This window comes from Mesoplodon mirus (genome assembly GCF_964341445.2).
Source record: "Mesoplodon mirus genome assembly, chromosome: 6".
NCBI lineage: Eukaryota > Metazoa > Chordata > Mammalia > Artiodactyla > Ziphiidae > Mesoplodon > Mesoplodon mirus.
The window spans coordinates 34,943,999-34,970,480 of NC_138982.1; the positions used below are offsets into that span (position 1 = coordinate 34,943,999).

Sequence of the window (26,482 nt, forward strand, 5' to 3'; positions counted from 1 at the left end):
CTGGCTCCTTTTCCAGTTTTGTTCATAGTGTTTGAATCAAATCTATATTTTTTAATTTGTTTACTATCTGTATTCCTAACTAAAAAGAAAGTTCTTTGAGGGCAGGGGCTGTGTCTGTTTTGCTCATCATGATCTTTCATAACTCCTGGTTTTTCTCCCATCAATTTAGTAATTACTTTTTTTCCTTCACTTGTTTAAGCTGAGTCCTTAGTCATTAGTCACTGATCTGAAAGACTAGACTCTGCTTGAACTGCCAATATGTCAAATACAGAATCTTACTTTCCTTACAAGGCTAGCTAACCCAGTGATTTCATGAATAGTTCAACCAACATTTATAGAGCATTTATCATGAACATTCAACGTGTTAACTAAGAGCAGAGAAGAAGGTAACAAACATCACCCTTGACAACCAGACTATGAACTAACCTTTGTCAATAAATACTACAGTGTGCTAAACATGAGAATATGAGAGCAAGCAAACCTGAACTGTATTAACAAAAGTAGTATCCAGAGTCTTACCTCACAAAAACAATAATGCAAGAAAACTAATACTGAAAAGTTTTTGATTTTATTTCCAAGATCAAATATTACAACAGGACATTTACATGTATTTATAAAAAAATGCAGCAGTTGAATTTATAGATCAGAGGTTTCCTTGAGTTTGGTCCCTCTCTCAGCACAGTGAGCTGATGTCTTCAAAAGACTTCCCTCCCTCCCCAACCCCAAATGTCCCACCGCCCCCCTCCCCAATTCAAGTTGCAGTATCAATATAAAGCAACTGGGTACAACACAGCAAGAATATTCACAATTTGGTACAGCCAAAACCAGAGGATCACCAACTGAGAGAAAGATCCTCATTTTAGAAATTATTTACCTATAGACTATGTGTATCTATAGATATATCACACCCAGTTATCTAAGATTTCCCTGGTTTTAGAGCAAGTGGAAGTTCCATTGAGTCTTAGCCAGCAGTTACAGCTCTGCTTTATCTAACGGCTTGTTTTTCTCCTTCTACAAGTTTAGATTTTCTACGGCCTCCATATGTCTTCAAATTTAAGGCTTTCCCTAGCACCTTTATTATCACTTACTAGAAATACAGGAGGGTCTCTAGTGTGTCTTGAACAAAAAAATTTAGTGGATGATCCAGTTGCCCCTTTCTCACAGGTCCCAAAGCCTTCTTCCCACTCTTGAGAAGAACTGCAGAAACAAATGATATCTCCTAGCACCACGGGATTAAAGCCCAGAAAACTGAGAACTATACATATGTGGATTTTAGGGAACACTTGCCAGAAACATTACAATAGAAGCACTGTCTCTGTCCATTATCTTCTTGGATTCAATAACAAAGTTACACTACAGATTAAATTTAGAGCCTGTCCTGCATTAAGAATGCAAATCTCACTAAGACCACCACTTTATCCAGAATAAGGTGAGTACACAAACATCCCAGGGAATTTCTAAACACTGTGAGAAACTGCTTGAGAACACTAAAGCAAATACCCTAAGTTGACTTCACTCAAGCCCCCAACCCACCCCCATCCCTATCCCCAAATTTCATTCCTTGGTTAAACTTCTCTGAATAAGATGGGAAGTGAGGTTTGGAAAATGACATGGAAAATGTTTAAAAAACACAGTTAGTGAAGACATGCCAGAATTGGACATCCCAGATGATTCAGAACGCATTGTTCAAACTAAACTCATACAAAGCATGCACAGAAGCCTACAAACACTCCTGAGTGTTTCCATGGAACAATCAATACCTACTTTGTTGCTTAAAGGGTTAAAAAAAAAAAAGACACCAGATGCTTAGAAGTTGTTAACAATCAAAGGGAAAACCATTCTAGAAAGAAAGATTCTTAAGAGTGAATAAAATTGGGTCTAAAATTCATGCCAAAGCTTGGCTGGAAGCCCCTCAAAGTCTAAGTATTGTGTTAGCATCAACTGGTACTCATTTCTCTACATTTAAGACTAGAGGATAATCTCATAGCTTTACTGTCTGTTTCCCAGCAAGTTTTTAATACCCTTTCCAAACCGAAGTGACAAACCTAGGAAAGTAACAAGGCCCAAGTCCCCCAACAGGTAAGATAAACAGCCCCTACAAACTTCCTACTCATTAACTGAAAAGTGGAGGTCACATACTCCTTTCATTCTAATTAGCATGTAAGAGGGGATTTTCTGGTGGCAATGGTCACTCCACGTGAGGTTTAACTTACAGGGCAATAAATTATCAAAAAGCTACTGTTAAGGGCATCTGATTATCAGTGTCAAAAACCTATTTATATTTTGAATCACACCATTTATTGATATTTTCCATTATTAAGAACACAGAAGCTTTGAGAAAAGCATACTATAAAGCTATTCTGTTGAAAACAGAAAGATATCCAACTGAGCATCAACATTCCAATGTCATTAACTTGAAATATATCCTGGTGACATGTACTTAAAGTCAGTGACCTTGACAGAGGGGAAAAAAAGCACAATGGCAGGGAATGGTTCCATATCAAGAATTTCTCCCGTATCAGATAAGATGCCCATATTGAGTCTATGAAAAAAGCAAATAGAAAAGATTTTAAGGAAGGGAGAATTCAATTCCAGGTCAGAATTTATCTAATTATTTGAAATGTTTCCTATTTTATTTACCATGTCTAATAAATGAGTGATTCATGGTGGCCCAGTTAGATTAACAACTTCTTTTAATGGAGATAAAATTTTTCTTATGTTAAGTCCAGCTTATTCCAATTTGTAAACCCAAGTGACCTTATAAGGGATATAAAATCTTAGGGCATTTTGATCTCTGTAGAGGAAATACTATTAGGCAAACAACAAAAACTTGCTGTTTGTTGCAAGAGAATTAAGTACAACAAGGCAGCTTTCCATATTTATAGATTAATATGTGATTGTTCTTAGGCAAAATACTACCATCAGTATTTGTATCTCTAATCCTACAAATAAATCTGGTTATCTTTTGAAAATACAGAAATGCTAAATTATGTTTTATTAAAGTAGTTCATATTAGATTGCTCAACTCTACTTTGAGATCATATGTCAAAGCAAGCCCTGTACCAAAAACTATCATGTTTATGAGAATTACTCAGATTCTAAGCAATACAACTGCATTCCATAGGCCAAAAAAGGGCAGAGGGGTATTATGGAGCTAGCTATTCTATATTTGGAATAAGGATTCTTAGGTAGAGAGAAAATGAGTTATAAAAATGATGTTTGCCTCAAATTTTTTCCTTGTATATTAATTTATGAAAAATGAAAAATGTTACATATTAAAATTTAGAAATGGAATTTCTTAAACACAGCCAATTTTCATTAAAAATCATGACATTTTCTGAGAACAGATGTCAAAAATCAAGAAGAGAATGGAAAAGTAAAATAGAAAATTATATTAAAAGATTTTCTAATTTAAGGGTCTCATTACATCCAATAATTTAACCATGAGATCACTTCATGGGAAAACAACCAAGGTCGTCATAATCTCTATTGAAAAAAGCTAGATTCTAAGCTGTCTCTCCAGCAGGATTGATACATAGGTGAATCAAAGACCAAAATAACCATCACTGAAATACTGAATTTCCACATGTCAGGAGAAATCAATGTCAGGCTTGGTGTTCTCTGTTGGTTATTTTCAGTACTAAAGAACATTCTTAGCACCATTCTAAAATGTGTACAGTGCAATACTAAGCTGCATGGTGAGGTGGTAACTAAAATGCTAAGCAAGGCAAATCAATGAAGTTGAATATTCAGAGTACAGAGCTGTCTTTTTAAGTGGTCCTATTGGAAAACTGCCATGTTCACCAGAAGGGTAGGTTCTTCTTACCCTCATTTAGTTTTACACAAGACATTACTTATTCATCAACCCCCATCCCATGATTTACTATTGAGCAGTACTACTGAATACTATTTACTCTCTCTCTTTGGCCCTAAATGAAAGAGGGCCAGAGAGAGAGAGACAGAGAGAATGACACCATGGAGATACACTCTATGGGATAAGAAATATTTTAAAAAGTCGGCCTAATTGGATCTTGAAACACTTGTTTCTGTCAAAACCAAGTGTGAATTCTACAGCTTACACAAATCAATTTCCTAACAATTGCTCAGCCAGTAAAGTGCTTTGTTTAAGCACACATACAAAATAAAATTTAACTCTGGTATCAGTGAAATATTTGGTTCTCATTACATGTTAGTCATACTCAACACTGATTAGGAACACAGCATTAAGTTCTAAAAGTAATGAATTGTGTTTAAAAGATCATTACTAGATCTGTAACTATTATACTCTCCTTTTTGGAGATTACAGTCATCACAGTAGGGTAGATCAAGTTACTGGGCAAATGAAACCTGGACACAGAAAAAAAAAAAGCAAGAACTGATTAACATGTATACTTTTAATTACTCTAGGGATAATATATAAAATAAAGGTAAGAGACTAAAAGCATTAAATTTTGGAGTGGAAAGGATTCAGAGATAATCTAATTCAGTGGTCTACAATCTGTAGGTTCCAAGAGTTTCTGCAAAAGGTCTGCAATTCCATATGCACATTTACATTTTCTCCACTTATGGAATTAATGATATTTATACTTAACCCCACAACTCCACACCACTGCTGAATTTTAAAATTACAAGCCCTTTTACTTGAACAGACTAAGAACTACTGATCTAGTCCAATTCTGTTAATTAGAAGCAGAGCTGTTACCCAAGTACACTTATTGCCTACATATAGTGCCCTTTCTGCATAACATATATAATATATTGTACTATACATTTAATTTGTACCTGGGTATAGAAATTAAATCTTTCCTTCACTTTTCAGTAGCAAGTGGCTCCCTCTGGTATTTTCCTAAGTATCCAAGTGAGATCCCTGCTAGCTAAAATCTTTAATCCTGGGATCAACAATTCTTTCCTACTTGGGTATTAGTTATGCCTTACTGTTAAAACATCATGCCCTAAAACTAGTAGTTACAAAAGCTGGAACTAAAGAATACAGGTAAGTCAAAAGAAAATCTGAGCCACAGTGTTTGCCACTTTCCAGTTTTATTTTCCTAACTAAAGCCTACACTATTCTTTACCTTTTCTAAACTTCTATTGTAATTATGGTTCAGTATCAGAAAGGTAAGCATTTACATATTCTCCTATTGTCTCAAGTGTAGTGTGTCTCTCCAACTGGATAAAACAGGCAGGAACCAGATCTTGGATTTCAAGATTCTTCCAACTTTGATTAAGGACTCAAGTAATTGTTAACTTATAGAATCAAGGAAGTAGAATTTTATAGGAGATTTAAAAATATACACATAGAAGTTTCAATAATCTAATACAGATGGAATACAGAAAAGATAATTGTATCTTTTCTGAGAAATGGTTAAAAATTTAATAAAATTCTTTTTTATCCTTTCCATTTTTTCTTGGCAAATAATGCCATAGTTATTTTCCTCTTACATTTTCATCACTGCATTATTTTTAAAAAGCAATCAGTAATCTGCCCCTCAAAATAATGGTGTAAATTAGAATTTATAGGCATAGCACAAATCTCACAAGCTTTAAGGAAAAAAATTAAATGATAACTTACAGAGCCAAACAATGGGAAGATAACCTTTTGAGCAAATTGATTCCTATTGCAGGAGACTACAGCATGGGAGTGAAAAGAACATGAATGCCAATTTTGATTTTGCCACTTACTTACTAGCTGTGACATCCTGAACAAGTTCTCTGAACTTCAATTTTCTTCCTTATCTATAAAATGGGGAAAATATCCATTTGGTAGAGTTCTTAGGGAGATTAAAGGAGAAAATGCACATAAAGTACTTCGCACATGTTAGTTACTCAAAATTAGTTCCCTGTTCTTCCCTCATTTGGCTGTTCTCTTCTCTGGTTCCTTCCTAAATCAAATTCAAAAGACTTCTGTTACTTTTCCCCTGCTAGTTTTCATTTCATCTCTTTGTATTTGTCTCCTGTCATTTACTCTCAAAGTCTATCTTGTTCTTTTCCTCCTTACCTTTTAAGATCTCTCTCAAGCTGTTTCCAATACCTACAAGGAATGACTATTTTTACGTATTTACTAACTTCATTTTATCTATTCAATAAAACCTTGCCTCCAAAGAGCTAAGGAATTTGCAGAAGAAATAAGACATACTACCTAAGTGGATTAAGTTCTTCAACAAAGCACAATCCATACTCTTCCTGTGTACAATCCATAATGCCTCCCCCATGGGCCTCTATATCAAGGCCAGGATAATTACACTCCTGCCTCAAAATAAAATACAATCCTCTAATCTTGTACTCTAAACACTCCAGTTTTATCTAAGTTGGATCAGTATCTCATGCCCTATCTCTTTGATATGCTTACTTATATCACTTTGATGTGGTCATCTCACAGTAATCGAAGTTGAAAAAGTCACTTTGGTTTCTCATAAATGGATATGCCAGGGCTGAGCTCATCAGAAAGAACTGCATCCTATCATTAACGAACATGTTGTCTCAAGTTCTCTAGATATGTTTTATAAAGAGAAACTAGTAGGTAAAAGAATGAAACAGAATCCTATGGGGAAAATTCCTGACTTCATGTTTTTGACAGATTTGGACTTCAGCTGTGACTTTGCTGAGTGGAGACAGGTGCCATGACAGCACCAACGCCGGGCATAACCTCATCTCTTACCCTGTGCCTCCCTGAATTTCTACATTTCTGATCTTGTCTAAAGCCAACAATTTTTTTACCCTCTAATGCACCTTTGTATATAGCTCTTTTCTTCAGATAGCAAGTATATTATCCAATTTCAGAGATACAACTGAGGAATTAACATGAAAACCATGCCTCCTCACTAAATCAGAAGCTGCTAGTTAGCCTCGAGAGCCTATGAAAAAAACACCGAAGTGGTATTACTCAGTCACCAATCTAAAGAGAGAACTTTGACTCAAGGTATAAATGAAATTGTAATTATATAAATATATTTATAAATATTTATACAATTATATACTTATACATAAGCACTTACACAGACTTAGAAAAAATGTAAGAACATTAATTCAATAGGACTCACTGAAGAATAAACAGAATTTTCCATGATTTCCTTGAGGAGATACATAACTCATTCTTTAGAGAGGGTCCCTCAAAGTCCAACCATTAGAAACTGTATTCTCTAATTGTGTACTAGCAACAACAAGCACATTTTTTTTTTTAATCCCCTAGTTGCCAAGACAGTGATCTTAAAGTAGATGGGAACCTAAAGGTCTCTGAGCAATAGCAATTTATGTTCCTCAAGCAGAAGAATCAGTCAATCTAAACCCCAATTGACAAAATATGTTCATTCTGTATTATGGTTTTATAACAAGTTAAAGTTCTGATTTTTGCCACCAGAGTTACTACTACCCCTTCAGAGGACTCTAAAGCTCAAAATAAGAATCGAGCATAATGTGAAGCTGATAAGTCAAATCATAGTATATAGATTCAAGATGGCCTCTTCTAAATAATACTGAAAAAAGCGTTCATCAACTACAATTTGAATGTGGCTTTTGTTGGCAGAAAAAACCCACATCTGAAGATTACTGGTAATCTTCCCCACCTCCCTTACTAAATGTTGTCTTATGAATTGAATTTAAAGGTCTTCCACTTAGAGAGGTTTTCAGCTTTGATACATTTTGCAAGAAACAGCATGAGGAATTAGGCTCATTCAGTCACCAGAGCCTTTTAGAGACTGTTCCAACCAAGGGTAAAAAATGAATCATTATTTCTAACCAAAGGAACATGGTTAGCAACTCTCAGCTGCATCTTTTCTTTTTCCCCTGGGGCATACATTAAGTATGCCTTAAAGTACATAGGACAATCAATAACCATAGTGGTTACAACTACAAGCCACTGTACTCATGATTATTGAACATCTGCCTTCCTACAGATCACTTGTGGACCCAAACAATGGAAGGGCCAAAGGAACTATTATGCTGTACTGGCAATAACAGCAAGCACCTTCCTATCCCAGTCACCACAATATGCTCACGAAATGTCCATTCCAGGACTAGCAGGATCAAGATAGTTTATAGAGTAATAAAGAAAGCTGTCTCAGGCTAGGATACTGAAAGCCACCCCATGCTACTCACCCTAGTTTAACATTCTTTCTGTCAATAACACATATCATGGAAACAATTCTAGCTGGGAAGATGGGAATCCTTTGAAAAAAATTTTAAATATGATGAGCAATAATTATAAAGGACGCTTTTTTTCCATGTAAACAAAACCCTGGACACTGTTACATGATATTTCCTACATGAATAATAAAACAAAACATGTGTTAGAGAATTTCTTCTCCCTACTAAACATGGGGCTTACAAAAAAAGGAGGCTGTTCTTATTCTGAATCTAGCCATTCCTTTACCAAAGGAGTCTGAGGAGTAACATTATCATTTGATCCCAAAAAAGTGCCGTGTAAGAGACCACTTATTGGAACATACATTTCCTGCTGCCAGTACTAGGAGGTCTTATCCTAACACTTCCATTTGGTCACCAGATTAGGTAAGAAAGAGAGAAAAGAAGGAAAAAGAAGAAAATGGGAGAAGAGAGAAAAAGAGGGGTGGGGTGGGGTGTGTGAGACTGATTATAGGAGAGAACAAGAAATAAAAGAGAAGGCAGGTGACTTGCTTGCCCAACTTTGGCTCTATGGTCCTATGAGCCAAAATACATACTCAGTGACATGGTATCTCACAGAAAAAGGGAAAAAAAGGGGTAAGCTGAGAGAGGTCAGGCCATGATGTTAATTTCTTTCCTGTACAAAGACAGTCTCTTGAGGACAAAGGCCTGCCTCCTGTAATGTAATATCATAGTCCAGATGAGAGAGTTTCCTTCGAGGGAAGTTGGTGAGAAGTTCAAAACGTTCATTTGGATATCCTTTAGATTGGACATGCTTCACCAAAGCCTATGAAAAATAACAGAAAGACAAAGCTGTTAGATGGAAACAAAAAGAAAGAGCATATTGAAGAATTTAAAATATAACATGCATTTTAAAATCAGATAAAAGTTTAAGTTATTCTTTCAGATAACTGTAGCTTACTCTTATGGAAGGGCCAATATAACCCTTTGGATGGGGAGATACTAAACCTGCACCCAATAATTTAGAGCCATTATGTGATACTGAAATATTCAGGGTTATTACTGTCTCTCCAATAAACAAACCCAATTTCTTCCCTGGTGGTGCAGTGGTTAAGAATCTGCCTGCCAATGCAGGGGACACGGCTTCAAGCCCTGGTCCAGGAAGATCCACATGCCGCGGAGCAACTAAACCTGTGCGCCACAACTACTGAGCCTGTGCTCTAGAGCCCGCGAGCCACAACTACCGAGCCCTCGTGCCACAACAACTGAAGCCGTGTGCCTAGAGCCCGTGCTCCCAACAAGAGAAGCCACCACAATGAGAAGCCCACGCACCACAATGAAGAGTAGCCTCCGCTCACCACAACTAGAGAAAGCCTGTGCAGCAATGAAGACCCAAAGCAGCCAAAAATAAATAAATAAATAAAAATAAAGTTCCCTTAAAAAAAAAAAAACAACTGTTGTCCTAATTTTTAAACATTTTATCAGTTTTCCTTCTTTCTATTTATCAGGGAAGATATGTCCTTCATCCTATCTTGTCACCTGTGCACTGAATCCCTTCTTGCCATCTCAGAAACTATGCCACCACAGAACACCACTCTTTTATGGGTATCTTCAACATCTTCTCTGCAGATACCTCCCATAAGACTTAAACATGCTCAGTCTCTCCTTCGGATCACCTTTTCCCCTCTGATTACTGCCCACTCCCCACTCTAGCTTCACAACCAACCTTCTCTAAAAAGTGGTCTATACTTGTTCTATTCCTTGTCTCATCTCCCATTCCTTTCCAATTACTAGACTAGGGAGACAGTCTGGGTATTAGCACCAGAGGCCAGAGCCTACTTGCATTCAAGTCACAGTCTTCAAGATTCTAATTATTTTTAGCCACAGCAAATGGCCAGGTATGAACACCTGACCCAAGGAGGATCCATTCATAGGCTAATCTAAGCAAGTCAGACTCATTCTCTTTTCTAGAAGTTGAAAAATACGGAGGGAGGGCCCATCAGTTGTGGACTCTGGAGGAAAAGGCACTCAAAACACCGGTATGATGGACTATGTACAAGCTATTTTGCAAACAAAAGCCACCAGAATACAGAGAGAGGAATGGTATGAAGTAGAGAATCACAAGGGGAAAACCCAACAGGTCCCACAAGAGAAACACACAGGAAAATAGTCTTGGTTCTTAACTACTTTGCAGTTCCAGCTACTAGGAAACCCAGGAGGCCCCTCTACAGTCTTCAAATAACCCCACTCCCCTTTTCCAGGTAACAATTTCAGTTGAGTTTCTATTACATGCAGCCATGGAACAGAAAGGCTTTGACTACAACAGACTATGTGAGTTGCCCAAGATAATTTGGGAAGGAAATAAAGCAGTTAGAATTAAGATTCACCACCGTGAAGCTTCCAGTTAGAGGTCAGACCTAACACCTATTTCAAAGAATCATCAAGCTAATTATGCCAATTAGTTTTTCTGCTTCCAGTAAATGCTTCCAATTAGATATACTTACTAGTAATTTAGCTTGCTCTGGAAGAGTGATTTGTTCCCTTTTTCCATCTGGATACCGCAACATCAACTGTGCTTTTGGTCCTAAAGGAAGGGTTAAAAAAATATATAGATAGATATAGCTGCTTAAGATAGAAGACTAATTTAAACAAACAAACAAATTCCTTCAGTAATATTCAAGTTTTAAGTAAAGGAAATCTAAAATGTAACCCACCATTTACATCAATGCCCTCCACTATTCCATCTGATTTTTCAGGTGACATCTCCAATATTTCTGAATCCATCGCTGGCAATCCTTGGTGGTTTGTGGCTGTTCCAGGCTCAGTTCTGGCAGGGGGCTCAGTCAGTGACCTTCTGTTCTCCTCTTTTCTATGCCCCAAATCTTTGTGGGGAGACTTTCTAGACTTGGCAAGATTCTCTATCTCCTCCTCTTCATCAGAGCCACAAACGGATATGAACTCCTCACTGCCAGAAAAAAGTTCAGACTCAGATTCTTCATCTGAGCGGCTATCCTGTTTTGTCTGTGTGGAATCAAAATGTGTCTCTTGCAAGGAGGCTCTGATGGCAGCTTCTAGCTGGCTGTCTTCACTTGCATCTATAAGACTCTCCTGCAAGATGCAGTCATAAAACATGGGTAGAAAGAAAAAGAAAACAGTTAAACCAAAAAATAATCAAGTCAAATAGGGCACAGGAAATGTAACAGCTTGCTATTATTATTTTCTGCTGGATGTATCTCTTCTATTAAATTTTAAGTGATTTGAGGGCAACAACTTTGTCTTACACAGCCAAGTTGGAATGGAATTTTAAAAACAAAATAAAAACTGTCATACCGTCTGGCACAATGATTGCAAGTGCAAGATTTGGTGGGAGGGGGAGGAATCAAGAAAACAATTTATTCCTTGCCCAGAACAAGACATGAATTAAGGTTTCAAATATAAAACCAAAATATCAGTATTTAAAATGACTAAACACAGAGAAAGATGTCTATCTTGCTTACCGTTGTATACTTCAACTAGCACTGCTTTGGCACACAAAAGGATATCAATCAATCAATAACTCAGTAATGATCATTTTCCAAAAAATCTAATAGTCAGATCTTTAACATTCAAAACAAAACACCGCAAAAAAATATGAAAAAAACAACTATATTTTCCCAAGCTTAATTTCAATGAAGGTTTTCATTGTGATCATGAAAAGCAATTTTCAACAGCTTTTGCCTTGGAAAAGTTCTAATGTCACAGGTTTCACTAAACTTATTGAGTCACAATATATGAATTGCTTAAATGGAACTTATTTAGATCCTAACTCAAACAAACTATACAAAAAAAAAATAGCCAAAAATTGAACACTGAATACCTTATAATATAAAGGAACTACTGTTAATTTTTTGAGGTTATGTTAATGGTACTGTGTTTTTAAAAAATAAAAAGAACCTTTATCTTTTAAAGATACATGGCAAAGTATTAATGAATGAAACAATGAATTCTGAGATTTGCTGCAAAATAATGCGCAAACGATGGGGTATAACTTAAATAAGACTGGCCACATGTTGTTAATTATTGAAATCAGTTAATGGATACACAGAAGCTCAATAAATTCCTTGTACTTAAAAATTTTCCACCATAAAAAGTTTAGGTTGCTAACAAAAAACTAAAGGAGCCTCAATTTGGCTTTCCCTATCTGCCAATCATATAGCAAAAAAACTTTTTTAAATTTTAAAGAAACTTAAGGCTAATTTACCACCAAAAAAAAAAGCAAGTAGATGTGCCCATGTGACCTGCAATGGCTTAGGTGAACTGTAGGTTTATAATAATGATATTGCATAATGTGTAGCTTGATTTTTAAAGATTGCTGCCATGGTAGACACTGCTGGCTTCCTACCCAACATTCTTTCTCCTCTGAATCCTTACTTACAGAATCCTAATTATGTCTATAAATGAAATATGTCCCACTAAAAAATTCCATTTACCAGTTTCCCTTGCAGCTAAAAAAAATTGTGGAATGGAACTAAAGCAGCACTTACAGAGAAAGTATACAACTAAATGCCTACATTAGAAAAGAAAGTCTCAAATTAATAATTAAGTTTCGGGGCTTCCCTGGTGGCACAGTGGTTGCGAGTCCGCCTGCCGATGCAGGGGACGCGGGTTCGTGCCCCGGTCTGGGAAGATCCCACATGCCGCGGAGCGGCTGGGCCCGTGAGCCATGGCCGCTGAGCCTGCGCATCCGGAGCCTGTGCTCCGCAACGGGAGAGGCCACAGCAGTGAGAAGTCCGCGTAACGCAAAAAAAAAAAAAAAAAAAAAAAAAAAAAAAATTAAGTTTCCATCTTAAATTAAGAAGTACCCCATACGAAAAAATTTAAATTAAACTCAAACTATGCAGAAGGAAAAAGGACAGAAATCAACCAATAACTTAGGAAACAAAAGAAAAATCAATGAAACCAAAAGCGGGTTTTTAAAAAGTCAATAAACTTGATAAGCCTCTAGTCAGACTGTCAGGGGAAAAAAAGCCACAAATTACCAGTTACAGGACTGGAAGAAGGGCCATCCGTACAGATACCACAGTCATTGAAGGAATAATAAAAACAATGAACAACTTTACATCTTTGACATTTTAGGTAAAATGGACAAATCCCTGGAAAGACACAACCTAGTAAAGCTCATTAAAGAAGAAATAGATACCCAAATAGTCCTATATCTATCAATGAAATTTAATTTGTAGTTTAAAACCTCCTACAAAGAAAACTCTATGTCCAGGTGGCTTCGCCTGTAAATGTCATCAATTATTAAGGAAGAAATAATACCAGTTCTACACAAACTCTTCCAGAAAACCAAAGAGGAAGAAATACTTCCTAGTTCATTGTGAGGCCAGCATTAACCTGATACCAAAGCCAGACAAGATCAAGCTCTTACACAGAAAACAAAAAACAAAAACAAAAAAACAACTATAAACCAATAACCTTCATAAACAGAGATACAAAAATTCTTGACAAAATTTTAGTAAATCAAACTTAACAATATATAAAAAAGCAATGCATCATAACCATCAAATCAAACTTAACAATATATAAAAAAGCAATGCATTTTAGCCCAGGAATGTAAGGTTGGCTTAACATTAGAAAACCAACCAATGGAATTCACTAAAAAAGAAAACCATATTATCATTTCAATAGATACAAAAAAATCACATGACAAAAACCTCTCATAAAACCTCAGCAAATCAGGAATAAATGGAAACTTCCTCAATCTGATAAAGTATATATATAAGAAACATATAGCTAACGTCAAACTTATTGGTCAAATACTGAATAATTTCACCCCAATACCAGAAACAAGTTAAGGATATCTAATCTCACTACTTCTATTTAACTTTGTACTGGAAAGAAAAAGAAAAAGAAATAAAAGGAATAGAGATTGTAAAGGAAGAAGTACATCAGTCTTTATTCGCTGACAACATGACCATCTATATAGAAAATTCTAAGAAATCTACAAAAAAGTTACTGGACCTAATAAGTGAGTGTAGCAAGGCTGCAGGCTACAAGGTCAATATACAAAAGCTACAGAACATTGCTGAGAGAAATTCAAGGCTTAAATAAATGGAGAGATATATGCCATGTCCATGGATATGAAGACTCAATGCTGTTAAGATGTCAATTCTCTCCAAAATGATCCATACAGCTAATGTAATTCCAATCAAAGTCCCAGCAGCTTTCCTTGTAGAAAGTGACAAGCTGATTCTAAAACTTATACTGAAATGCAAAGGACCTGAAATAGCCAAAACAACTATAAAAAAGAACAAAGTTGAAGGGCTTACACCATGCAATTTCAAGACTTATTACAAAGCTATAGTAATCATTAAGACAGTAAAATAATGACATAAAGGTAGACAATCACTGGAAAGAATAGATGCCATAAACCCACACATACATGATCAATTTCTGACAAAGGTACAAAGGCAATTCAATGGGAAAAGGATAATCTTTTCAACAAATGGTGCTGGGACAAGCATACAGGCATAGGCAAACAAAGAAAAAACTCCAACTCAACCCCACCTAATACCATATACAAAAATTAATTCAAAGTGGATCACTGACTGAAGAGCTAAAACTATAAAAAATATGGGATAAAATCTTGGGTTAGGCTAAGATTTCACAAATAAGACACAAAAAGCACGAAGTATAAAAGTAAGTTGAGAGGGGCTTCAAGATGGCGGAAGAGTAAGACATGGAGATCACCTTCCACCCCACAAATATATCAGAAATACATCTACATGTGGAACAACTCCTACAGAACACCTACTGAACGCTGGTAGAAGACCTCAGACCTCCCAAAAGGCAAGAAACTCCCCACGTACCTGGGTAGGGCAAAAGAAAAAGGAAAAAACAGACAAAAGAATAGGGACGGGACCTGCACCTCTGGGAGGGAGCTGTGAAGGAGGAAAGGCTTCCACACACTAGGCTTACAAGCCCCTTCATGGGCGGAGACTGAGGGTGGCGGAGGGGGGAAGCTTCGGAGCCACGGAGGAGAGTGCAACAATAGGGGTGCAGAGAGCAAAGCAGAGAGATTCGCACACAGAGGATCGGTGCCGGTCAGCACTCACCAGCCTGAGAGGCTTGGCTGCTCACACGCCGAGGTGGGCGGGGGCTGGGAGATGAGGCTCCGGCTTCAGTCGGATCCCAGGGAGGGGACTGGGGTTGGCCACATGAACACAGCCTCAAGGGGGCTAGTGTGCCACGGCTAGCCAGAAGGGAGTCCGGGAAAAGGTCTGGAACTGCATAAGAGGGAAGAGACTTTTTCTTGCCTCCGTTTCCTGGTGCGCGAGGAAAGGGGATTAAGAGCGCTGCTTAAAGGAGCTCCAGAGACGGGCGCGAGCCACGGCTATCAGCGCAGACCCCAAAGACGGGCATGAGACGCTAAGGCCACTGCTGTAGCCACCAAGAAGCCTATGTGCAGGAACAGGTCACTATCCACACCTCCCCTCCTGGGAGGCTGTGCAGCCCGCCACTGCCAGGGTCCTGTGATCCAGGGACAACTTCCCCGGGAGAACGCATGGCGCGCCTCAGGCTGGTGCAACGTCATGCCGGCCTCTACTGCCGCAGCCTCGCCCCGCACTCCACACCCCTCCCTCCCCCCGGCCTGAGTGAGCCAGAGACCCCGAAGCAGCTGCTCCTTTAACCCCGTCCTGTCTAAGCGAAGAAGAGACGCCCTCAGGCGACCTACACGCAGAGGTGGGGCCAAATCTAAAGCTGAACCCCGGGAGCTGTGCCAACAAAGAAGAGAAAAGGAAATCTCTCCCAGCAGCCTAAGGAACAGCAGATTAAATCTCCACACTCACCTTGATGTACCCTACATCTCTGGAATACCTGAATAGACAACAAATCATCCCAAATTCAGGAGGTGGACTTTGGGGGCAACGATATATATATATTTTTCTGCTTTTTCTCTTTCTGTATGTATGTGTATGCTTCTGTGTGTGGTTTTGTCTGTATAGCTTTGTTTTTACCACTTGTCCAAGGGTTCTGTCTGTCTGTTTTTGTTTTTTTTAGTATGGTTTTCAGTGCTTGTTATCATTAGTAGATTTGTTTTTTGGTTCAGTTGTTCTCTTCTTTCTTTCTTTTTTTAAATTACTTAATTTTTTAATAATAATTTTTTGATTTTAATAACTTTTTAATTTAATTTTCTTTTTCTTTCTTTCTTTTCTTTCTTCCTTCCTTCCTCCCTCCCTCCTTTCAGTTTCTTTCTTTCTTTCTGTCTGTCTGTCTTTCTGTCTTTCTCCCTTTTATTCTGAGCCGTGGGGATGACAGGGTCTTGGTGCTCCGGCCAAGCATCAGGGCTGTGCCTCTGAGGTGGGAGAGCCAAATTCAGGACACTGGTCCCCCAGAGACCTCCCAGCCCCACGTAATACCAAATGGCGAAAATCTCCCAGAGATCTCCATCTCAACGCCAAGACCCAGCTCCACTCAACAACCAGCAAGCTACAGTGCTGGACACCCTATGCAAAACAACTAGCAAGACAGGAACACAACACAACCCATTAGCAGAGAGGCTGCCTAAAATCATAATAAGGTCACAGACACCCCAAAACACACCAGCAGACGTGGACCTGCCCACCAGAAAGATAAGATCCAGCCTCATCCACCAGAATACAGGCACTAGTTGCCTCCACCAGGAAGCTACACAACCCACTGAACCAACCTTAGCCACTGGGGACAGACACCAAAAACAACGGGAACTACGAACCTGCAGCCTGAAAAAAAGAGACCCCAAACACAGTAAGTTAAGCAAAATGAGAAGACAAAGAAACACACAGCAGATGAAGGAGCAAGGTGTAAAACCCACCAGACCTAACAAATGAAGAGGAAATAGGCAGTCTACCTGAAAAAGAATTCAGAATAATGATAATAAAGATGATCCACACTCTTGGAAATAGAATGGAGAAAATACAAGAAACATTTAACAAGGAACTAGAAGAACTAAAGAGCAAACAAACAATAATAAACAACACAATAAATGAAATTAAAAATTCTCTAGAAGGGAACAATAGCAGAATAACTGAGGCAGAAGAATGGATAAGTGACCTGGAAGATAAAATAGTGGAAATAAATACTGCAGAGCAGAATAAAGAAAAAAGAATGAAAAGAACTGAGGACAGTCTCAGAGACCTCTGGGACAACATTAAACGCACCAACATTCGAATTATAGGGGTCCCAGAAGAAGAAGAGAAAAAGAAAGGGACTGAGAAAATATTTGAAGAGATTATAGTTGACAACTTCCCAAATATGGGTAAGGAAATAGTTAATCAAGTCCAGGAAGCACAGAGAGTCCCATACAGGATAAATCCAAGGAGAAACATGCCAACACATATTAATCAAACTATCAAAAATTAAATACAAAGAAAAAATATTAAAAGCAGCAAGGGAAAAACAACAAATAACATACAAGGGAATCCCCATAAGGTTAACAGCTGATCTTTCAGCAGAACCTCTGGAAGCCAGAAGGGTGGCAAGTCATATTTAAAGTGATGAAAGGGAAAAACCTACAACCAAGATTACTCTATCCAGCAAGGATCTCACTCAGATTTGACAGAGAAATTAAAGCCTTTACAGACAAGCAAAAGCTAAGACAATTCAGCACAACCAAACCAGCGCCACAGCAAATGCTAAAGGAACTTCCCTAGGCAGGAAACACAAGAGAAGGAAAAGACCTACAATAACAAACTCAAACAATTAGAAAAATGGTAATAGGAACATATATATCGATAATTACCTAAAATGTAATGGATTAAATGCTCCAACCAAAAGACACAGACTGGCTGAATGGATACAAAAACAAGACCCGTATATATGCTGTCTACAAGAGACCCACTTCAGACCTAGGGACACATACAGACTGAAAGTGAGGGGATGGAAAAAGATATTCCATGCAAATGGAAATCAAAAGAAAGCTGGAGTAGCAATTCTCATATCAGACAAAATAGACTTTAAAACAAAGACTATTAGAAGAGACAAAGAAGGACACTACATAATGATCAAGGGATCAACCCAAGAGGAAGATATAACAATTGTAAATATTTATGCATCCAACATAGGAGCACCTCAATACATAAGGCAAATAGTAACAGCCATAAAAGGGGAAATCGACAGTAACACAATCACAGTAGGGGACTTCAACACCCCACTTTTCACTTTCAATGGACAGATCATTCAAAATGAAAATAAATAAGGAAACACAAGCTTTAAATGATACATTAAACAAGATGTACTTAATTGATATTTATAGGACAGTCCATCCAAATACAGCAGATTATACTTTTTTCTTAAGTGCACATGGATCATTCTCCAGGATAGATCACGTCTTGGGTCACAAATCAAGCCACAGTAAACTTAAGAATATTGAAATCATATCAAGCATCTTTTGTGACCACGATGCTATGAGATTAGAAATGAATTACAGGGAAAAAAAAGTAAAAAACACAAACACGTGGAGGCTAAACAATACATTACTAAATAACTAAGAGATCACTGAAGAAATCAAAGAGGAAATAAAAAACATACCTAGAGACAACTGACAATGAAAACACGACAATCCAAAACCTATGGGATGCAGCAAAAGCAGTTCTAAGAGGGAAGTTTATAGCTATATAAGCCTACTTCAAGAAACAAGAAAAATCTCAAATAAAAAATCTAACACCTAGGGCCTCCCTGGTGGCGCAGTGGTTGAGAGTCCGCCTGCCGATGCAGGGGATACGGGTTCGTGCCCCGGTCTGGGAGGATCCCATATGCCGCGGAGCGGCTGGGCCCGTGAGCCATGGCCGCTGGGCCTGCGCATCCGGAGCCTGTGCTCCGCAACGGGGGAGGCCACAACAGTGAGAGGCCCGCATACCGCAAAAAAAAAAAAAAAAAAAAAAAAAAAAAATCTAACACCTAAAGGAACGAGAGAAAGAAGAACAAAAAAACCCCAAAGTTAGTGGAAGGAAAGAAAACATAAAGATCAGAGCAGAAATAAATGAAACAGAAAACAAGAAAACAATAGCAAAGATCAATAAAACTAAAAGCTGGTTCTTTGAGAAGATAAACAAAATTGATAAACCATTAGCCAGACTCATCAAGAAAAAGAGGGAGAGGACTCAAATCAATAAAATTAGAAATGAAAAATGAGAAGTTACAACAGACACTGCAGAAATACAAAGCATCCTAAGAGACTACTACAAGCAACTCTATGCCAATAAAATGGGCAACCTGGAAGAAATGGACAAATTCTTAGAAAGGTATAACCTTCCAAGACTGAACCAGGAAGAAACAGAAAATATGAACAGACCAATCAGAAGTAATGAAATTGAAACTGTGATTAAAAATCTTCCAGCAGGGCTTCCCTGGTGGCGCAGTGGTTGAGAGTCTGCCTGCTGATGCAGGGGACACGGGTTCATGCCCCGGTCCGGGAAGATCCCACATGCACGGAGCGGCTGGGCCCGTGAGCCATGGCCGCTGAGCCTGCGCGTCCGGAGCCTGTGCTCGGCAACGGGAGAGGCCACAACAGTGAGAGGCCCGCGTACTGCAAAAAAAAAAAAAAAAAAAAAAAATCTTCCAGCAAACAAAAGTCCAGGACCAGATGGCTTCACAGGTGAATTCTATCAAACATTTAGAGAAGAGCTAACACCCATCCTTCTCAAACTCTTCCAAAAAACTGTGGAGGCAGGAACACTCCCAAACTCATTCTATGAGGCGACCATCATGCTGATATCAAAACCAAACAAAGATACTACAAAAAAAAGAAAATTACAGACCAATATCACTGATGAATATAGATGCCAAAATCCTCAACAAAATACTAGCAAATAGAATCCAACAACACATTACAAGGATCACACACCATGATCAAGTGGGATTTATCCCAGGGATGCAAGGATTCTTCAATATATGTAAATCAATCAATGTGATACACTATATTAACAAATTGAAGAATAAAAACCATATGATCATCTCAATAGATGCAGAAAAAGCTTCTGACAAAATTCAACACCCATTTATGATAAAAACTCTCCAGAAAGTGGACATACAGGGAACCCACCTGAACATAATAAAGGATATATATGACAAACCCACAGGAAACATCATTCTCAATGGTGAAAAACTGAAAGCATTTCCTCTAAGATCAGGAACGAGACAAGGATGTCCCCTCTCACCACTGTTATTCAACATAGTTTTGGAAGTTCTAGCCATGGCAATCAGAGAAGAAAAAGAAATAAAAGGAATACAAATTGGAAAAGAAGAAGTAAAACTGTCACTGTTTGTAGATAACATGATACTATACTTACAGAATCTTAAAGATGCCACCAGAAAACTACTAGAGCTAATCAATGCATTTGGTAAAGCTGCAGGATACAAAATTAATGCACAGAACTCTCTTGCATTCCTATACACTAATGATGAAATATCTGAAAGAGAAATTAAGGAAACACTCCCATTTACCACTGCAACAAAAAGAATCAAAGACCTAGGAATAAACCTACCTAAGGAGACAAAAGACCTGTATGCAGAAAACTATAAGACACTGATGAAAGAAATTAAAGATGATACCAACAGATGGAGAGATATACCATGTTCTTGGATTGGAAGAATCAATATTGTGAAAATGACTATACTACCCAAAGCAATCTACAGATTCAATGCAATCCCTATCAAATTACCAATGGCATTTTTTACAGAACAAGAACAAAAAAATCTTAAAATTTGTATGGAGACACAGAAGACCCCGAATAGCCAAAGCAGTCTTGAGGGAAAAAAACGGAGCTGGAGGTATCAGACTTCCTGACTTCAGACTACAAAGCTACAGTAATCAAGATAATATGGAACTGGCACAAAAACAGAAACATGGATCAATGGAACAAAATAGAAAGCCCAGAGATAAACCCACGCACCTATGGTCAACTAATCTATGACAAAGGAGGCAAGGATATACAATGGAGAAAAGACAGTCTCTTCAATAAGTGGTGCTGGGAAAACTGGACAGCTACATGTAAAAGAATGAAATTAGAACACTCCCTAACACCATACACAAAAAGAAACTCAAAATGGATTAGAGACCTAAATGGAAGACCAGACACTATCAAACTCTTAGAGGAAAGCACAGGAAGAACACTCTTTGACATAAATCACAGCAAGATCTTTTTTGATCCACCTCCTAGAGAAATGGAAATAACAGCAAAAATAAACAAATGGGACCTAATGAAACTTGAAAGCTTTTGCACAGCAAAGGAAACCGTAAGCAAGCCGAAAAGAAAACCCTCAGAATGGGAGAAAATATTTGCAAATGAATCAACGGACAAAGGATTAATCTCCAAAATATATAAACAGCTCATACAGTTCAATATTAAAAAAACAAGCATCCAAAAATAGGCAGAAGACCTAAATACACATTTCTCCAAAGAAGACATACAGATGGCCAAAAAGCAAATGAAAAACTGCTCAAAATCACTAATTATTAGAAAAATGCAAATCAAAACTACAGTGAGGTTATCACCTCACACCAGTTAGAACGGGCATCATCAGAAAATCTACAAACAACAAATGCTGGAGAGGGTGTGGAGAAAAGGGAACCCTCTTGCACTGTTGGTGGGAATGTAAACTGATACAGCCACTATGGAGAACAGTATGGAGGTTCCTTAAAAAACTAAATATAGAATTACCATATGATCCATCAATCCCACTACTGGGCATATACACAGAGAAAACCATAATTCCAAAAGACACATGCATCTCAATGTTCATTGCAGCACTATTTACAATAGTCAGGTCATGGAAGCAACCTAAATGCCCATTGACAGATGAATGGATAAAGAAAATGTGGTACACATATACAACGGAATATTACCTGCCATAAAAAGAAACGAAATTGGGTCTTTTGTAGAGACGTGGATGGATCTAGAGACTGTTATACAGAGTGAAGTAAGTCAGAAAGAGAAAAACAAAGATCGTATATTAACACATATATGTGGAACCTAGAAAATGGTACAGATGAACCGGTTTGCAGGGCATAAATTGAGACACAGATGTAGAGAAAAAACATATGGACACCAAGCGGGGAAAGCGGCGGGGGTGGTGGGTATGGGGGGGGTGGTTTGATGAATTGGGTGATTGGGATTGATATGTATACACTGATGTGTATAAAACTGATGACTAGTAAGGACCTGCTGTAAAAAAAAATTTAATTTAAAAAAAAGAGTCATGTACCACAATGTTAAAAAAAAAAAAAGAAAGAAAAGGAAATTACTATACTACCCAAAGCAATCTACAGATTCAATGCAATCCCTATCAAACTACCAATGACAATTTTCACAGAACTAGAACAAAAAATTTCACGATTTGTATGGAAACACAAATGACCCACAATAGCCAAAGCAATCTTGAGAAAGAAAAACAGAGCTGGAGGAATCAGACTCCCTGACTTCAGACTATCCTACAAAGCTACAATAATCAAGACAGTATGGGGCTTCCCTGGTGGCGCAGTGGTTGAGAATCTGCCTGCCAATGCAGGGGACACGGGTTCGAGCCCTGGTCTGGGAAGATCCCACATGCCGCGGAGCAACTAGCCCCGTGAACCACAATTACTGAGCTGCGCATCTGGAGCCTGTGCTCTGCAACGAGAGGCCGTGATAGTGAGAGGCCCGCGCACCGCGATGAGGAGTGGCCCCCACTTGCCGCAACTAGAGAAAGCCCTCGCATAGAAACGAAGAGCCAACACAGCCATAAATAAATAAATAAATAAATAAATAAAAATTAAAAAAAAAAAAAAAAAAAAAAGAAAGACAGTATGGTACAAGCACAAAAACAGAAATATAGATCAATGGAACAGGATAGAGAGCCCAGAGATAAACCCATGCATATATGGTCACCCTATCTTTGATAAAGGAGGCAAGAATATACAATGGAGAAAAGACAGCCTCCTCAATAGTGGTGCTGGGAAAACTGGACAGCTACATGCAAAAGAATGAAATTAGAACGCTCCCTAACACCATACACAAAAAAAACTCAAAATGGATTAAAGACCTAAATGTAAGGCCAGACACTATCAAATTCTTAGAGGAAAACACAGGCAGAACACTCTATGACATAAATCAAAGCAAGATCCTTTTTGACCCACATCCTAGAGAAATGGAAATAAAAACAAAAATAAATGGGACCTAATGAAACTTGAAAGCTTTTGCACAGCAAAGGAAACCATAAACAAGATGAAAAGACAACCTTCAGAATGGGAGAAAATATTTAAAAATGAAGCAACTGACAAAGGATTAATCTCCAAAATTTACAAGCAGCTCATGCAGCTCAATATCAAAAAAACAAACAACCCAATCCAAAAATCGGCAGAAGACCTAAATAGACATTTCTCCAAAGAAGATACACAGATTGCCAACAAACACATGAAATAATGCTGAACATCATTAATCATTAGAGAAATGCAAATCAAAACTACAATGCGATATCATCTCACACCAGTCAGAATGGCCATCATCAAAAAATCTACAAACAATAAATGCTGGAGAGGGTGTGGAGAAAAGGGAGCCCTCATACACTGTTGGTGGGAAAGTAAATTGATACAGCCACTATGGAGAACAGTATGGAGGTTCCTTAAAAAACTAAAAATAGAATTACCATATGACCCAGCAATTGCACTACTAGGCATTTACCCTGAGAAAACCATAATTCAAAAAGAATCATGTACCACAATGTTCATTGCAGCTCTATCTACAATAGCCAGGACATGGAAGCAACCTAAGTGTGCATCGACAGATGAATGGATAAAGAACATGTGGCACATATATAAAATGGAATATTACTCAGCCATAAAAAGAAACAAAACTGAGTTATCTGTAGTGAGGTGGATGGACCTAGAGTCTGTCATACAGAGTGAAGTAAGTCAGAAAGAGGAAAACAAATACCGTATGCTAACACATACATATGGAATCTAAAAAAAAAAAAAAAAAACAAAAAAAAAACTTGTCATGAAGAACCCAGGGAAAGATGGGAATAAAGATACAGACCTACTAGAGAATGGACTTGAGGACACGGGGAAGGGGAAGGGGAAGCCGGGACAAAGTGAGAGAGTGGTAGGTTATATATGGACATATAAACACTACGAAATGTAAAATAGATAGCTAGTGGGAAGCAGTCCCATAGCACAGGGAGATGAGCTCGGTGCTTTGTGACCAGCTAGAAGGGTGGGATTAGGAGGGTGGGAGGGAGATGCAAGAGGGAAGAGATATGGGAATATATGTATATGTATAAGTGATTCACTTTGTTATAAAGCAGAAACTAACACACCATTGTAAAGCAATTATACTCCCATAAAAACGTTAAAATAAAAAAGAAATTTGATAAATTGGATTTCATCAACATTTTAAAATTTGCTCTTCAAAAACACCATCATGAAATGAATAAGCAAGCAACAAACTGAAAAAAAAAATCTGCAAACCATATATCCAACAAAGGACTTATATCTAAGTCCTTACAACTCAATTAAAAGATATACAACCCAGGGGCCTTCCCTGGCGGTCCAGTGGTTAAGACTCCATGCTTCCACTGCAAGGGGCACGGGTTTCATCCCTGGTCAGGGAACTAAGATTCCACATGCTGCACAGCACAGGCCACCCCCCCCCAACAAAAAAAGAGATATACAACCCAGTAAGAGAAAAATGAGCCTGAGATCTGAATAGGCTCTTTACCAAAAGAGACAGAAGGTAAAAAAGCACATGAGAAGATGCTCATATCAAAACTTGTCAAATTGCACATTTTAAATATACTCAGTTACTACACATTAATTATACTTCAACAAAGCTATGAAATTTTTCAAAATAAACTTAAATAGCACTCACAAAAAAGCAAACAGATGTGCTCATGTGACATGCAATGGCTTGGACTGACTACAGATAATAACACTGTGTATCATGAAGGCTGATTTTAAAGAATGACATTATGATGGGCTCTGTTAGTTTCCTATTTTACATCCAGTCTTCTTTGCTTCCTTATTAAAAGAACCTCAACTGTGTACAAGAAAATGTGTCCAGCTAAAACAAGCAGAACTCTTGTCTGTGGCTGTTTTACCGCTGTAATAGAGACACCACCCCCTTCCTCCTTGTCCATGCTGGAATAAGGGAGCACAGCATCTGTACTGTGACCGTGAGGACAAAAGCCAATACTAAGGATGGAGGGGGGAAAAAACGGGGAGGAACCTGGTTCCTTGATGACATCCACAAGAGTCAAGTCCTAGACTGCTTGCCTCTGAACTTCTTGTTGAGAAAAGATGTCTTCCTTGTTTAAGCCATTATTTGTTGTTGTGTCTCTTGCACATAGTTGATCAAAATTTGTAACAGTGAGAGAATTTAGTTCAGAAGTGGGGTCTGAGGTACTAGTCACCCAAATCAGCCCTATGTCACTGTCCAATTTTATGGTCCCACTCTTTTCCCTACTAACTCCCTTAACTTTTATAAGAGATCTAGTGAGATTTTAAACTCAATTTATGTTGTAATTCATTAACTCACAAGCTCAGGCTCTGTTTTTTGACAGTATCAGCCTATGACTGTAAAAGATGAGAAAACTCTCTTAGGGAAATCACAGAAACTTCCTTGGTTTTTTAATGACTTAAGAAAGAATTCTACTTAAGTAAAATTTCTGAGTAATGGAGGGGGGAAAAAAAGAATTCCATACAAACCACGGCAAGCATCCATAGCCTCTCCTTAAGTGGACACTTTATTCTAGGTAATAACTTAAGGAACTGTTTCATCACTGCATGATAATGGACTGCTGAAGTCACATCCTCTGTAACTAATTTTATCCTCACTGTCATCAAACCCAAACAGTTCCTACAACCAATGTGAGATTCCCACATCTTTGAAGGTCTCCTACTTGCAACTAATCTTGCTATCAATTATCAAATAGGTCTGCCTAGCAATAGCATATTATAGAAATTAAGTATAGAAATAATCTTTGGGTGGGCCTGAGACCCAGGTCCTAAAGGTATGTAATCAGCAATAATGCCAAATTACACCATGAGAGTTGTTCTAGCAAAAATACCATTTCCGCTGCTGCTCAGACCTGGATTCCAAAAGTCCAAACAGTGCTGCCCCTGAAGAAGTGGGTTTTTCTGTTACCAGGCTTGCTGGTCAGTCTTCCTGCTCACTGCTACATATTCATATTGTTTACTTCTAAATCCAGGTCTTAGGTCACATGCCTGATTCTAGGAGATGGGAAGTATGAATCCTGTAATTTCACTGAGAAGAGAGAACCCTTACGTAGGAAACTATCAAAATGTAAGATGTTGTGCAGCCACAAATTGTAACTGTCCACAACTTACATTATTATCTTTACCATCTTAACCTCAAACATTTTACACAAGACACTTCTATACAGTGAC

The 26,482-nt window shown here is 38.1% G+C and overlaps 1 protein-coding gene across 4 annotated transcripts in view; it reads right to left on the bottom strand.

Moving 5' to 3' along the window:
* Positions 1-552: 552 nt before the first annotated feature.
* UBXN7 (UBX domain protein 7) overlaps positions 553-26,482 on the bottom strand; it is a gene marked incomplete at its 5' end in the record, with an annotated part of 69,396 nt that continues 43,466 nt past the window's right edge. For all 4 annotated transcript variants that reach the window (XM_082624868.1, XM_082624865.1, XM_082624867.1 and 1 more), the window contains 3 exons: positions 553-8,905; positions 10,584-10,663; positions 10,794-11,187. In XM_082624868.1, coding sequence (XP_082480994.1) covers positions 8,744-8,905; positions 10,584-10,663; positions 10,794-11,187 — 636 coding nt within the window. In that variant the 3' untranslated portion in view covers positions 553-8,743. The remainder of the gene's footprint in view (positions 8,906-10,583; positions 10,664-10,793; positions 11,188-26,482) is intronic.